This window comes from Erpetoichthys calabaricus, chromosome 4 (genome assembly GCF_900747795.2).
Source record: "Erpetoichthys calabaricus chromosome 4, fErpCal1.3, whole genome shotgun sequence".
Lineage (NCBI taxonomy): Eukaryota > Metazoa > Chordata > Cladistia > Polypteriformes > Polypteridae > Erpetoichthys > Erpetoichthys calabaricus.
Window position 1 is genome coordinate 25,055,293 of NC_041397.2, and position 17,194 is coordinate 25,072,486.

General features: G+C 39.6%; 1 protein-coding gene across 1 annotated transcript in view; it reads right to left on the reverse strand.

Annotated features, from left to right (window-relative positions):
- Nucleotides 1-8,548: 8,548 nt before the first annotated feature.
- Nucleotides 8,549-17,194, reverse strand: part of LOC114649893 (NHL repeat-containing protein 3-like) — a 47,921-nt gene continuing 39,275 nt past the window's right edge. Inside the window, exon 7 of the mRNA XM_028799262.2 lies at nt 8,549-9,059. Coding sequence (XP_028655095.1) covers nt 8,804-9,059 — 256 coding nt within the window. The 3' untranslated portion in view covers nt 8,549-8,803. The remainder of the gene's footprint in view (nt 9,060-17,194) is intronic.

The window sequence follows — 17,194 nt, forward strand, 5'->3', positions numbered from 1 at the left end:
GATTTTTCACAGGAAAACTCAATAAACTTCATTAAATTTTACATAGCCCAGTCATGAGGCTTCAGCTGTTCATGCCTAACCTGCTCCTTGTCCAACTGCTGTTCACCGTCGTTCTTACTGATAAGCTGCACCTTCTGATGTAATTCCTAGTTGTTTATGTCTGCGGACAAGCTTATCACCCAGTGCGCTGTCAGAGTCTTCTTCTAGCAGGCTGTACACAAAGGAACTCAGTGACTGGATAAACAGCTTTGAATGGAAGACAAGCACAAAGCAGTGAGTGAGGTGGTAGCACCCCCTAGTGGCATAACCCAAGGGTCTTAAAAAATTGAATAAGACCTACAGCCTTTTTTATTCTCATTCTTTTACCTTGTTGATTGTAGATACATGAGAATAAATGTTAACCAGCTAAACTGTTACTTAACTAGTCAACTAATTAAGTACAAAGTGACACAGAAAAGATAAAATTAAAATAATTGGGCATGACTACACAATAGATACCAGGTCACACAGGTGAGTCGTTTTAAATTTTGAATTATAAATTTATCATCCTTCCCCTCCACAATATGGTCTTACTATACTTTCTCACCTCACTCCTCCCTAAAGTTGGTCACCCTGTCATCAATCTGCTCCACAAGTCTTCTTCTCACCTGGACAAAGCTGTGAGGATTCTGTGGTTTGACTTTTCCAGTGTCTTCAGTACCATCCAGCCATCGCTGTTAAGGGCTAAACTCAGAGATATGCAGGTGGATGAGCCTGTGGTGTCCTGATAATGGAGTATCTGTCTGTCTGTCAGGTAGACCACAGTTTGTGAGACTCAAGGACTGTGTGAGCAACACTGGAGCACCACAAGGAGCAGGCCTGTCTGCTTCTCTCTTCACTCTGCACAACTCCAACTATAAAAATAAGACCAGGCCACATCACTTGCAGAAATTCTGAGGTGATTCTGCACTTACAGAGTGTAATGTTAAATGGAGGCGAGACAGAGGAGAGAAGTCAGGGGGAGACCTGTGTTTTTTGGTGCAAAATGAATTGTCTGCACCTTAACATCAGAAAAACAAAGCAACTGCTTGTTGACTTTCACTGCACCAAAGAGCCTCCATGACCGGTCTCTATTCAGGGAGTGGATTGAAGGTGATCCAGTCCTACAAGTACTTAGGGGTCCACATCAATGACAGGTCCTCAGAACACAGAGGAACTATAGAAGAAAGGGCAGAACAGACTCTTCCTCCTTAGGAGACTGAGGTCCTTTAATGTGGGAAGTGACATCCTTCACATCTTCTACAACTCTGGGATGGCCAGTGAGATGTAACATGCTGTGGTGTGCTGGGCGGGTAACATCACTTCAAGAATGACCCACCGAATCGACAAGCTTATTAAGAGGGCAGGCTCAGTTATGGGATGTACTGTGGATCCCCTGGAGGTCGTAGCAAAGGAGTGGATTAAAACAAAACTTAGTGTCATTATGAACAATGCAGCACATCCTCTCTGTGACACATCAACTCTGAGGAATTTCAGCAAACAAATAATTCAGTAGAAGTGCGTGAAGAAATGCCACTGGGGGTCCTTTATAATAAAAGACAATAAGCCTGCATAATGCCTCACTGTGACTGTGATAGCAAAGGCAGAACTTTTCTTTCTTTTTATATATTCATTCTCTGCGGTGGGTTGGCACCCTGCCCAGGATTGTTTCCTGCCTTGTGCCCTGTGTTGGCTGGGATTGGCTCCAGCAGACCCCCGTGACCCTGTGTTCGGATTCAGCGGGTTGGAAAATGGATGGATGGATATATTCATTCTGGTGTGTGTTCAGACCATAGAGGGTGTGTGTGTGTATATTTTTTTCTACCTACTTATCTATACTTCATTTCTTTATTTCCTGATTTGTAGTCATCCTGTTGTATGTTCAGACCATAGTGTGTGTGTGTATGTATATATAGTCAGATTCAAAAGTATTTAGACAGTGACACAATTTTCATCATTTTGGCTCTGTACACAACCACAATGGATTTGAAATAAAGCAATCAAGATGTGATTGAAGGGTAGATTTTTCAGCTTTAATTTAAGGGGTTTACCAAAAACATCATATGAGCCATTTAGGAATGAAAGCCATTTTTATACAAGGTGGCCATTCCAGAACATTGTACTTCTCCCTCTGCATGAATGCCTTTGTAGATTTCGAACTGTGTTTTGGGTCATTGTCTTGTTGGAATATCCAACCCCTGCGTAAATAAACCTAAACCTAACTTCAACTTTGTGACTGATGATTGAACATTATCCTGAAGAATTTGTTGATACTGGGTTGAGTTCATCCGACCCTCAACTTTAACAAGGGCCCCAGTCCCTGAACTAGCCACATAGCCCCACAGCATGATGGAACCTCCACCAAATTTGACAGCGGGTAGCAGGAGTTTTGACCAGATAACTCAATTTTTGTATCATCAGTCCAAAGCACTTTGTTACAAAATGAATCTGGCTTGTCTAAATGAGCATTTGCATACAACAAGCGACTCTGTTTGTGACGCGAGTGCAGAAAGGGCTTCTTTCTCATCACCCTGCTATACAGATGCTCTTTGTGCAAATTGCGCTGAATTGTAGAACGATGTACAGATGCACCATCCAAGATGTTCTTGCAGGTCTTTGGAGGTGATCTGTGGGTTGCCTGTAACCATTCTCACAATCCTGCACATATGTCGCTCCTGTATTTTTCTTGGCCTGCCAGAGCTGCTGGGTTTAACAGCAACTGTTCCTGTGGCCTTCCATTTCCTGATTACATTCCTTCCAGTTGAAACTGACAGTTTAAACCTCTGAGATAGCTTTTTGTAGCCTTTCCCTAAACCATGAGACTGAACAATCTTTGTTTTCAGATCTTTTGAGAGTTGCTTTGATGATCCCATGCTGTCACTCTTCAGAGGAGAGTCAAAGGGAAGCACAACTTGCACTTGACCACCTTAAATACCTTTATATCGCATGATGATTGGACACACCTGTCTATGAAGTTCAAGGCTTAACGAGCTGATCCAACCAATTTGGTGTTACAAGTAATCAGCATTGAGCAGTGACAGGCATTCAAATCAGCAAAATTACAAGGGGATTTGTGCACTGCCAGTTTTTCACATTTGATTTAATTTCATACAACTAAATACTGCTTCACTAAAAATCTTTGTTCGGAAAACACCGCAGTACTCAGATGTTCCTAGGAAATGAAAGACACACCACTGTTATCTTTTTTGTTGAAAAGAGAGTCAATTATTATGCAGGCTGAGTGGGGTTCCCAAACTTTTTCATATGACTGTATATTATAAAACTTTGTGTGGATTCATTCATGAAAATTTAAATAAAAAAAATCACGTCATGTCTTGTAAATGTGTGTGTGAAAGCATCTCAGACTCCACCCAACTGCCACGCAGAAACAAACATATATGGACTACGCTAATCATCCTCCTGCATGAATCTCTCATCACTGTTTTATTTTTGCGGGAAGCATACCTTTTGGAATTATGGCCAGATGGTTTGACACATTTTTCCACATGGTTTTGGAAGACTGGGTATACCTTTTTGCAAAGTTTAGTAGAGCTTGGATGTTTTTCTTTGCGAGAAGATGATGAAGAATACGACCAACTGTTGTCACAAATCTGCATGTAAGGAACAACCAGTACTTGCCTGGAAATCCTGCAGCTCCTTTAATGTTCCTGTAGGCCTCCCTGACCAGTTTTCTTCTCATCATTCTTGGAGGGATGTCTTGATCTTGGTAGAGTCACTGTTGAGCCATATTTTCTGCACTTGTTGATGACTGTCTTCACAGTTCTCCATGGGACATTTTAATGCTTTGGATACCTTTTTCTACCCCTGTCCCGACTAATAATTTTTAATGACGAGATCCCATTCATGTTTTAAAAGCTCTTTGCGGATGATGCATTTTGGAGTACATTGTAACCAAGGGGATATCAGAATAATCCTACAGGAACAGCCAAACTTTATCTGAGCACAGTCAGAGCCCCTTTAATTGATGTCAGGTGTATGCTAACTACTATTTGAGATGAGACGTATTGTGATTGGTTGATTCTGATCCTTCATTATTAAAGGGTCTGGCACACTAACAATGCCAGGTTTTTGTATTTTTTTTTTTTCACTAAACAGTTTCTGATTTGTTTTCACCTTCTTTCTATAGATTATAATTTTGCAATAAAGGTGGAATACATCCTAACAGGATTTATCTTGGTTTCATTTTTATTACACAAAATGTGCAATTTTGGCAGGGGTGTGTAGATGTTTTATATTCGCTATAGAAGCAAACTTCTGTCAAAATGTTGACATTGTTAACACGTAGTGTTAGAACATAAGACAAACGAGAGGAGGCCATTCAGTCCATCAAACTCATTTGTTTAGCTAATAGCTAAGCTGTCCCAAGATCTCATCCAGATTCTTCTTGAAGGTTGTCAATGGTTCTGCTAGCGTTGTGTGAAAATGAACAAATAAAATGAGAACTGCAAGAATGCTTCACAATCCAATGAATTTTCAGGTACTGAACACACATTTTAAAATGAAACAGTATTCAACAAAGAATGCAAGATGGTAAAACCTAATTTATGTAGGAAGGATGGCAGAGTGGTACACTGCCACATCACTGCTCCCAAGTCCTGGGTACTAATCCTGGCCCTCACACTGATTGTGAGGAGTTCGGACATTCCATGCGGCTTTTATCCTAGTACTCTGAATTGCTTCCATGTCCCAAAGACTTTCAGATTCCTCTAAGCCAGGGGTGGGCATAGTCAGGGGGGCCTGTGGTGTAGCGGGTCCACAGCTCACGTCAAAAAGGCCACTTTTTAAATAAATAATCGCCACGGCTTAGAGAGGGGGCATGGTATGTGTGGCCGAGTGGCTCCCAGGTGATGCGGATGGTCCTCACTTAAGTGCACAGGTGAGGAGTTGTCCGCATCCATAATTGGTGCCGGGAGCTGCTAATTGCCACATCTGATCCACGTCCCCATGATAAATAGAAGCGCGAGGCAGCTAGAAAATTAAGAGAAGGAAAAGACGAATAGAGGTTGCAGGAGAGGAAGGCTGGAAGCAGGTAGAGGAAAGCCGGTGCTGATTGCGGGCAGCTAAACAGTGAGCCTAGGTGTTTGGCCGGCACCCCAGGAGCAGTTGATTGTGGTTGCTCCCGCTGAGCATGTAGTGAGGAGCGGGAGTGGCCAGAAGGAGGATGGCTCGCCGCATAAGGCCAAGAAGGCAGCGGGAGTCAAGACTTGGGATGTGACAGCACCAGTGTGAGCGTCCTGGTCACTGGGGAGCCCAAGTCACGGTTTGGTGAAGCCTACCGAAGCCAGGGATTAGCGAGGCAAACAGACCAGCAGGAGAAGGCAGAAAGCAGATCAGCTGCAGGTAGGGTGGCTCCCCTGGTGCATAGCCTGCACGGGAGAAGCAGGGGAGTCACCAGTAAAAGGAAGGCACCAGGCTTTGTGTTTAACCTCATTGTTTAGTAAAGGATTTTTTTTGTAATGGATTTTAACCTCCACCTATCACTCGTTTTTATGGCTTATTTATTTAATGACTTATATTTAAAGCACTGCACTATTTATTTGAACTGTTTTGATTTTGTTGATTTTAATAAAAGCACTTTGCACTTTTTGCACCATCCCCTTGCTTTGCTGTGCCTCACTGTCTAGCTCATCGGTGACATTACCAACAGTGTCGGGTTCAGAGCTCCCAGAAGCTGAATGGGAACATGGAGTAGAACCCGCATCGTCACAGGGTTGCAGTGGCTGCAGGTATTTGTTCCAAACCAAAAAGCACTTATGGCCCAAGTAACACTTCTGCTTCATTTCAGTTGTCTCGCCTATTAAGATTTTGAACCCTTGTTGCTTATTTTAGCCATAAACAGCTGTATTCTTGGTTTTTAATTGCAATAAGATGCAAATGACAAAAGGAACCAGCAGTTCTCAATCAGCTCATTTCCATTTACACCTGTGCATATTTAACATGAACTATTTGGTTTAATTAAACATTTGGAAGGAAAGTGAAGAGAAAAAAGTGAAGGACTTAGAATTATTCGTCCGTTTTATAGACTTCACATCATTTGGATGATATCTAAGATATGAGAATGACTCGACATGGCAGAGTTAAAGCACTAACAAGCCATGAAATTAAATTATTGGCAAGGATTGCTTTCTAATTAAGCAATCAGGTTGGAGCAAAAACCTGCAGCCTCTGCGGCCCTCCAGGACTGACTTTGCCCACCCCTGCTGTAAACTGACCCTATACAGGTGTGATAAGAGTGTGTGTCGTGAAGGCCTGGTCGGGGTTTGGTTTATGCATTTTGTATAATGCAAGGCTCCAGAAGTAGGCTCAAGCACCCTGTAATCCTTTACTGGAATAAGCGAGCATGGAAAATGAATGAATAAATTAATTCATAATTTATGTTCTCTATGCAGCCTCCAGTTAATCCAAAATGAGGCTGCAAGAATTATTACAAGAACAAGAAAATACGAACACATAACTCCAGTTCTTAAATCCTTACACTGGCTCCCGGTTAAGTTCAGGGCAGATTTCAAAATCCTCCTTTTAACATATAAAGCATTAAATGGCCAAGGTCCGGCTTACTTGTCTGAACTTATCATGACTTACAAACCAGAGCGCACATTAAGATCTCAAGATGCCGGTCTGCTTATGGTTCCAAGGATTAATAAAATAATAATGGGAGGTCGAGCTTTTAGTTACAGGACCCCTAAACTGTGGAATAGTCTGCCTGCTACTATAAGAGATGCCCCTTCGGTCTCAGCTTTTAAATCCCGGCTGAAGACTCACTACTTCAGTTTAGCACACCCTGACTAGAGCTGCTGATTAACTGTACAGACTGCATCTCTGTTGTTAGTCATTAGCACTAAAACATAAGTAACATGATAGTTATAATTGGATACTAACCCTCACCTATTCTTTTTCTCTTCTCGGTACTCAAATGTGGCACTTGGTGCCACGGCCCACCTGCCAAGTTTGCCTGCCTAAGGTAAAGTCATCCCTTATGGAGGATCGCAGGAATCGTGGGAAAGAGGGGTACCTTCATTGGATTGGCTGGCCCAACACTGTTTCAGCCGTGGAATGGCCAAATGGGGGAGGAAGCTTGATGGATAAGGTCTCCTGGACTCTAAAAATATCCAAATCTTATTATGTGATATCATCTACTGTTAAATTATGCTCCGTACTTCTAAAATTCTTTTTTTTTTTTTTTTTTTTTACATCTAAAAATTTTTTTTTATTTTTTATTGAGGATTTGTTCTGTTCTGTGTATTGCATTGTATTGACCCCCTTCTTTTGACACCCACTGCACGCCCAACCTACCTGGAAAGGGGTCTCTTTTTGAACAGCCTTTCCCAAGGTTTCTTCCATTTTTCCCTACAAGGTTTTATTTTTGGGAGTTTTTCCTTGTCTTCTGGCTGGGGGGCTGTCAAGAGGCAGGGCCTGTTAAAGCCCATTGCAGCACTTCCTGTGTGATTTTGGGCTATACAAAAAAAACCAAAAAACTGTAAACTGTAACTATAATAATTAAATATAAAGCATTTGATGTAAAACGTTGAAATTTGAGAAAATATTATGAGACTACATGTACATATTCATAAAATAACATAATAAATTCTGAAACCTGCTTAATCCACCTGAGGGCCATGAGACCAGAGCCCATCCTGGCATCATCTGGCACAAAGGATCATACCTTGGGTGGCATGCTAGAGCCCTGCAGGGCCCACTCATGATTCCAACTACTATGTCTTTAGGTTTTTATAAAATGCTAAATTAGGAAAAAAAAAAAAAGTTGGACACATGAATTATTAAATTTAAAAAAAGAAGGTGACAGTAACTGAAAGTTATATAACCCAGGAGTTGAATTATGTAAACTAAATAATATTTAACACTTCAACACATCCATTTGCCATTTAAAAAACACTTCAAAAATATTTCACACAGTTAAAGCATAATTTATTTAATTTAAAAATATGTCAGTCAGTCATTGTCCAACCCGCTATATCCTAACACAGGGTCATGGGGTCTACTGGTGCCAATCCTAGTCAACACAGGGCGCAAGGCAGGAACAAATCCCCGGGCAGGGCGCCAGCCCACCGCAGGACACAAACACATACACACACACGCACGCACGCACGCACGCACGCACGCACGCACGCACGCACACACACACACACCAGAGACAATTTAGGATCGCCAATGCAGGTATGTCACTTATAATTTTAATTTAAAAACAAACGAGTCAGGTATTAAAACTTGAGTTGTAACTGCTCTATAGTCTTATTGATTTACTACTGAAAAAATGTCCCTTCTCATTTTTGAATTTATAAGATATTTACACCCTTGAAAAACAATTAATACATTCTACTGATGTTCTTTATTTCTAATCCTGACCCCTCAACGTTGTCACATTTTCTACAGCCTTACGATTCTGCAATCCTGAAGTTTGTGCCACTGAGTGACTGTCCTGTAGTTAACTGAAAGAAGAAAATGACACTGTGTATTAAATATCCTACAGAACACAACATAAAAGAGCAGCCTCTTTTTTGTTTTCTTTTTTGTTTTGATCAGACAGTATTTACAGATGTACACGTCTAGAAAAAAACCATTGCAGTTTCACAGACAGTAAAGATGCATGCTTTCCCTACACACAAGAAGCAGATGGCTATGCTGTTTTCGCCAGTATTTACATTGCTGACAAGGAGTTGAAAAACCATAATGCATAGCCAGCCTCACCGAATGAATGAATGTAATCAGAAGAGAACATAAAACAAAAAAACACCTTCTGGATCAATCATATAAAAATGTCAAAAATGAACCCCCAGAAATATGGTACAAATTTTTGTGCTTGTTGTGCTCCAATTTCTGCAACATAGAAATCTTGAGTGTTGACATCAATGTCAACAAGGTGCGGCTTGATGCCATTTGCCATCTTGATCAAGCTTATTATATTGCACAATCCAATTGCTCCAACAGGTGGTGCCTTCAGCAGCATTATTTGATTGATATTGAGCTGGGCGATAATGATATATTTCTGGTCTGAAGTGAACCTAAAAATGCAAGTTATACAAAAAAAAACAGGGCTGTAGTAAAAAATTACACTTTAAAGTTTCAGAGACAAGATAAACAAATAAATTAAGGCAGGTTACTTAATTAAAAATGAGTTCACAGAGGCAGGTATTAAAAGATCTGAATGGGATGGTCCATACCGTACTTCCATGTAAATTTCATTTTAGTGATACTTAAGGACATCAGTCAATGGAAGATGTTACAATACAATACAACTGATTGCACTGCATAGTAATATAAACTCAAATATGTTATCTTATATATTTATTATGTATACAAATAATTGCAGAGAAAAAGAGGAAATTGTGTAAAGTGAACAACTTACATAACATTTAATTTGAAACTATGCACACTGGTTCAACTGAAGTCAATAAGCTGCATAGGTAGACTGATTTTCACAGGGGAGGTCCAATGCCTCTGTTCAAGTTAATCATTACACCTCTATTGTGGGGAGTGTGTGCGTGTGTGTTCGTTCATTTCTTTCTCTTCATCATCCAGCATATGCTCTGGTACGGCAAACAAGATGTCAGCTATTACTCTTATACATTTCTTTTGAGTGTGTGAATGCATGCACTTGTATTTGTATCAGTATGTGTGTACATATGCAGTATATTCAAATAAATTATGTATGTAAACGATTTCTTGTCAATAGGCCAGGTCCCATGACTAAATGGAGCAGACTGCAAAAATCCTGATTAAATTAAATGACTTATATGACTGTAATTGTTGGACATACATAGGTCAACTATTTTCGAAGGATGTGGGGTTAAGTGCTGGACCAAAGTGGGCCAGAAACAACAGGCCTGAACCCTGTAACAAGACAAATATGATGCAACTTATGAGCATTTGCACTTCTGAAAAATGCAACATTTTTAAATATTTTCCTTGAACCCTAATGTATCCACAATTGTTAAAAGTAATGGTTAATATTATGGAGGTTTTGCAGTAAAATGAAAGGTTCCATGCAAAAATGCCCGTTAGGTTAGAACTTATACACCTCAGAAGAAAGCTGTCAAGCAGTCTTATTTGCAGCAGGAGGTGTGTGAGATTCCATATGCTAGTTTGTGGTAGTGCATCATGGCCCATCCTACCTGAGAGGATAGAGGGTCAGAGTAGCTAAAGACTAATATAAATATAGTGACCAAATTAGCTTGTACGCAGATACCCAGTCTTAGAGGTCAATGAGAATCACTAGTTTGTGGCATAGTTCAGCAAGTAAAGTGGACTTCAAACCTTTCTCTTTCATGACGAGTCCTTATATTATGTTTGCAAGCATATGTAACAGGGCTCAGAACATAAACAACAGAATCTGGACTAGAGCTGCTTTTAGCCTAATATTAGTGATAAACCAGCAATTTGAGCAAAATTTAATTGGTTTCCCTTCGTAAAAATAATCATAAAACTATGCTGTTGAGTGACCAGTTAAACGTGCCATTGACACAGAATGGTGTTTAACATGCAGTGATTGAAGCTGTGCAAAATTACTGGGGGTATATCAATACAGTGACATTCACTTTAAGAGTTTTGGGGGTATTCCCCTGTGAAGGTTTGAATGCTGGGATATGTTAACACTTAACTGAAGCGTTAGGGATGTCCCCCTTGAAGATTTACAGAGAGGTTTCTTTGCTCACAGGTACATTAAAAAGGTATTGGTATGGTGAAACGTTGATAGTCATGAGCCAGTGATAGTCGATCAAAGATCACGTAATAATAATAATAATACATTTTATTTATATAGCGCCTTTCCCATGCTCAAGGCACTTACAGAATATAATAAAGAACGGCAGAATATACAGTATATAGCATTGTACAAACCAGATAAATAAATAAAGAAGATTAAGACAGTAAATTCTGAAAAAAAAAAACAGACAACATAATTGATGGTCTCGCACACACATACAGGTTACATTGGCATCTTGACAGAGAAGTAAACTGAGAGAAAGGTAATAAAGTCAAGCAGAGCTAAAAGCCTTCCTGAACAGATGAGTTTTGAGTTGTTTTTTAAAAGAATTCATGGAGTCAGCTGACCTGATTAATTTTGGTAGGCCATTCCAGAGTCTGGGCGCTATACAGCTGAAGGCCCTGTCACCCATAGAGTGTAGATTAGTGAGGGGCACAACAAGATTACCAGAATCAGAGGACCTTAGTGGGCGGGCAGGCATATAGTGATGGAGGAAGTCACTGATGTAGTTTGGTGAGAGGTTATTTAAAGCTTTGTAGGTTATTAGTAGGATTTTATATTCGATTCTGTAAGACACAGGGAGCCAGTGGAGACGGAGCAGGATGGGTGTGATGTGCTCGCTGCTGCTTGTTCGAGTAAGGACTCTTGCAGCTGAGTTTTGAATAAGCTGGAGCTGTGATATAAGATTAGAAGGGGCACCTGCCAGTAGGGAATTACAATAATCGATGCGGGATGTGATAAAAGCATGGACAAGTTTCTCAGCATTAGAGAAGGAGAGGAAGGAGCGAACACGGGATATGTTACGGAGGTGAAAGTAAGAAAGTTTCTTAATGTGATTTATGTGGGCGGAATAAGTGAGGGAGGAATCAAAAATGACACTAAGATTTTTTTACAGTAGAGGCAGGTCTGATGAGATCACTGCCAAGATGGACTGGGAAGGAGCTCATTTTATTAAGTTGCATTTTAGTCCCAATTTGCAGGAGTTCAGTTTTATTGCAATTTAATTTTAAAGAGTTCTGCTCCATCCAGGTTTTAATTTCACTAAGGCAGGTTGTGAGCTGAGAAAGCTCTGATGAAGTTCCACTTTTAACATTGAAGTAGAGCTGGGTATCATCTGCATAAAAATGATAACCCAATCCATAACTACGGATAATATGGCCAAGGGGAAGCATATAAATACAGAAAAGCAGAGGACCAAGGACAGAGCCCTGAGGGACTCCTTGTATGACTGGCACAGAGTTGGATCTGCTGTTGCCAAGACTAACAAACTCTTGCCTATCAGTCAGATAGGACTTGAACCACTGGAGGGCAGTGCCAGAGATACCCAGCATGTTCTCCATTCTGGACAGTAGGATGTCATGTCTGACTGTGTCAAATGCTGCACTGAGGTCTAACAGAATTAATATGCTAGTTTGTCCAGAGTCTGCTGCCATAAGCAAATCATTGGTTACCCGTTGCAGAGCAGTTTCACAGCTGTGCCGCGCCCTGAAACCAGACTGAAAGGGTTCCATCAAATTATTAGAGGTTAGGCAATTGGTGAGTTGGGAAGCTACAACACGCTCAAGAACTTTTGACAGGAAAGGTAAGTGGGAAATAGGCCGGAAATTGTTAAGATTGTCAGCATCAAGGCCAGACTTTTTTAACATTGGGGTTACAGAAGCAATTTTAAAAGTGAGCGGCACGGAGCCAGTGTCAAGGGATGAGTTTATTATTGTTGTAACAGTCGGGATTATGGCATGAAGGCAGGATTTAAGTAGTGTGGTGGGGATGGGGTCCAGTACACAAGTAGTCGGCCTCATTTTACAAAGCAGGTTATTAACAAACGCAGAAGTGACTGGTGAGAACTTAGAGAAGGAGCTGGATGTAGTGGGAAAACAGGGAGAGATATAAACAGATGATATATTTATGTTAGTTGAATTATTTAGATCTTTAATTTTGTTACGGAAAAAGTGGAGGAATTCCTCACAGACTTCAGTAGAAGAGGTAGTTGGACCAGATGCGGGTTCGAGTAGGAGGGGAGGGGAGGTTCCCCCAGAGAAGCTTTGAGTCTAGGGATACATCAACATTAGAAACATGGATTGAAGGTCATGTTTGGGGAGCGTGAAAATTCACGAAAAATTGATAGTATTCACTAGTATGCTAAGATAAAATGTTGGTACTTTATGTTTAAATTGGAAGAAGTGCCAGAGAGTACCAGCCCATTTTCATCACTTTTAATATGTCTCTCTATTATAATAAAAAAATCTTGGGTTGAAACGTGATTTTCTTGGAGACACTTTAATATTCTGCGAGACAAGGCAGTGAGACAAAAGGACAGCTGCTGTACAGGCTTTTAAATGTCGAAGAGCAGCGCGACATGCAGATCACGCAGCACAGCACAAGCAGCAGCAGCAAGCCTGCTGATCGAGCAAAGAGGAGGTAAAAACTAATGTATTTGTTTCCCATTGTATCACTATTTAAGAGGGGGTTTTGGAGGAGCGACCACATCTCCTTAGCGTGCGTTCAGCCCCCCGCTTCACAACACGAGAGGCAGAGACGCGAAGTGGTTGGCGCATAGCCAGGAGGAAGGGGGTGGGCGGGCAAAGCCCCCTAGTATATAAAAACGTTTTCTGACAAGGGAACTACAACTCACATCAAGCAGCCAACAGTGCTCTGTGGCTTTGAGGAACGCAAGTACTGTATATTTGTAGCGCCGTGCCGCTGCTGTACTTGCAAGCTCCAAGTTCTCATGGTTTTGTACTCTTTAAATTGCTCTTTTGAGTACTGCACTATCCTTAAAATGAATGCTTGCAATTGCCACAAAAATTGCAATTTTTTTTTAATATGGGAGGTATTTTCTGTAAAAAAGGAAATGAAAATGAAAATTATAAAATGAAAATGCAATCTCTCTTTTGCAATTTCATTTTCAAAGTCTACACATAAGAATGCTGCAAAAGTTAAAAATAAAATATATTATAATAACACCATTTGCAATTTCATTTTCAGCCTAAACAGTAATGAAGCTGCAAAAATGAAAAATAAAACAAATAAGCACTGGTGGCACCTGCTGCTCATTCAATTTTCATTTTCTGCTTTGCATTTCATTTTCAAGTTCTCAACATGCAAAGGGTGCTTCAGCTGTAGCCACGTCGATCGACAGAATACCTCTCACTTTGACTGTGTGTAAGTCATGTGATTTTGATGTTTTCACCTCCATACTGTGAGCTTCACAGCGAAACCGTCTCACAAAATCTGAAGATCATGCATAATTGTAGTCCTTAAATAATTAATGTGCTATTTATATTTAACATCGCAAAAATAAGCCTTTATTATGTCATAATTTATATTTATTTACACTGAAGTGCAAATGGGATACTTTGTATGTTTGTTTTTTGCAGTATTATATAATGAATGTACCCCTCTACAGTTTTCACCACCTCCTCCTCCATCCCGTTCTCCTGTAGTTGATTGATGACTTGTTACAACTTTTTAAAATAAGGTGATACAGTAATATTATCTTTTTTTGTTTTTTAACTTTTACTTTATTTTTCTTCAAAATAAGGTGATATGGTAGTGATTTTAATATTCACTACTAGCCGTGCCCCATGGCTCCATCACATACAAGTGAAACAGGACAGCAAGGAGAGCTCTACCTGGCTCCCTACTCCTGATGTCAAGTTTCCCTATCCCCTCGGCCTGCAGCCTCTGTCTCAGATTAGAGCGAATATATCGCTCCTACAAGCAAACTATGATTTTTAGTGTGATGAGACAAGTTGCAAAATCAACTGGAATGTTCAAGCAAATGCGTAACACTAGAATTACCCGAGTCTACGAAAAAACTCGTAGATCCGGCCCACCTTAAATCGCTTCTTAAATCCGTTCACACCTCTCCGCCAGCGTCTTTTGTCCTCTAAATGTGCTGATAAAAGACAAGCTGCCAGCAACCGGCTATTCCATCCCCCCTCCGACTTAGAACGTGAACGCACTTTTCCCAGCTCATGCCTTGATTGATTGTCTGGGAGTGAAGTGGAGTTTTAGACTGGAAATAATAGATCGTTATTTGGAACACACGCATTTCATGTGTGTACTGTTTCTACAGTAATCTGTGTAAACACATTGTTAAAACAGAAACTTTTTCATATTTTAGTAATAAATGTTACAAAATATAGGCATAAACTATAGAATGTGTAAAGCCCGAGTTCCAAAGATTAAATAAACACTTTCACAAAAGCTTCAAGGACAATGCAACAGTTTCCGTGGCGCAGCGCGCCAAGATTTGCCTCTCTGAGCGAGTAGCTTTGCTGTGCCTCACAGACATGAGTTCGATACCCCACTGGAGATAAAGTGTTACTTTTTTTTTTCTTTTTAACCTCAAACGGACATAAAATTTATAAATTGGTATGCACTGTCAGTTAATAAGATCGTTATATTTTCATGTGGGATGCTCCTTTTAAAATATTTTTTTAACAATTAAGACTGCAATTAACATGAACAACTATCCTTATAACTTATTTTTTCAAGATCCATAACACACAGACAGACAGAGCACTGCATAATAGAGAGATAGACAGGCAGAGATATACAAATAAACAGGGAAGGCACATGTACTGAAAGAAGAAAAAGATCAACATGTGCGTTGTTCCTGCTGCACTGAATAAGCTCACGCGCTCTAACATCACCCATCCCCCCGATCTGATTCTCTAAGTAACAGCGCAAGTACAGACGCAAACCAAGTGCATGTGTGTACGGTATAATATTAACAAAAAGACCAGCTTACTACTGAAAACGGCAAATATAGGAGTGAGTGGGGATCGAACCGGGACTCTTGATTACACTTGGTTTGTGGTAATTCTAGTGTTAAGTAGTTTCCTTGTTCGCTAGCTAAGCAGATGTAAGATATGCTCCGAGACTGGCATGTGAGTGAGTGAGGAGGGCCCCACCCCCCTCCCCTCGACCCTCTGTTTCGCCCTCGGATTCGCGCACATAAATCCGCAAGTGAACTATGATACTTATCACGATGAAAGAAGTTGCAAAATCAACCAGAATGTTACAGACAGACGGACGTTGGAATTTATATATTATATATAATCTGTAATTTTTGTTTAATTCATGCTTCTTTTCCATTATAAGATTTTTTTAAATCCACCTAATTAAGAAAATCAGCAGTAACAAAAATGAACTCTATTATCTATCAATTCATTTCATATTTATAAACAAAAAAGAATGACATTTAAACAAACCAGAATCAATTTTCTGACCATTCTAGAAAGTATTGAACATATCATTTCAAAAATATAATTCCAAAATATGCATGAAGAGGTACAAAAATAGTTTTGAATTGCAGTATTTTCATACTGTTGTTTCAAATGATCTTTATATTTGTATGTGTACGTGATCAGATAATTGTTTCTATGAAACAACATTTATCGGGACTAAAAAGGTGGATTAAAAATTTTTTTATAACTGATGGAAAAAGAAGCATGAATTAAACGAAAATTACAGATTATCATAGTGAACAAAATAAACACTACCATATCACCTTAGTTTGAAAAGTTATAACAATAAAGAGCCCAATTGAGTCGTCAATCAACTACAGGGGTATGAGATGGAGGAGGCGGTGGTGAAAACTGAAGGGGGGTAAATTTATTATATAACTACCCAAAAAAAAAAAAAAAAAACAATGCATTCCATTTCAACTTATGTGCAAATAAATATAATTATCATGTAATAAAGGCTAAATTTTGTCATGTTAAATACTGTAATTAAACAGCACATTAGTTACTTCAGAACTACAATTATGTGTGTTCTTCAAATTTTGTGAGACGGTTTCACTGTGAGCTCACAATACGGAGGTGTAAAAGATCAAAATCAAATGACTTAAACACAGTCAAAGTGAGAAGTATTCTATCGATTGAAGTGACTACAGCCAAAGGACAAAGAACTGTGGGAAGTCGAGGTGCAAAGCCCTGCACATTGACTCACACAATTTGCATGTTTAGAACTCAAAAACGAAAATGCAAAGTGGAAAATGAAAAGTGAATGAGCAGCAGGTGGCGCCAGTGCTCATTTGTGTTTTAATTATTGCAGCTTCGTTGCTGTTCAGGATGAAAATGAAATTGAAATGTTATTTCATTTTTATTTTTTATTTTTGCAGCATTCTTGCATGTAGACTTTGAAAGTGAAACTGCAAATTATATTATTTCATCATACTTTTATTTTTCGCAGCAGTTTTTGTTGTTTGAAAATGTTACTGTTTCTTACTAACATGTAGTGAGGGTTAAGTAAAGATCAAATATCCATCCACTCCTTTTCAAACCTGCATATGTTAAGATTTAAAGTTTATATGCGGATTTCTACCACATACAGTAGTACGACAAGATGTAGGTGGCAAATGTTAGACAAAAATAAATAAATAAATAAAAATACAAACCAACTGAAGTCAGTCAGTCATTCTCC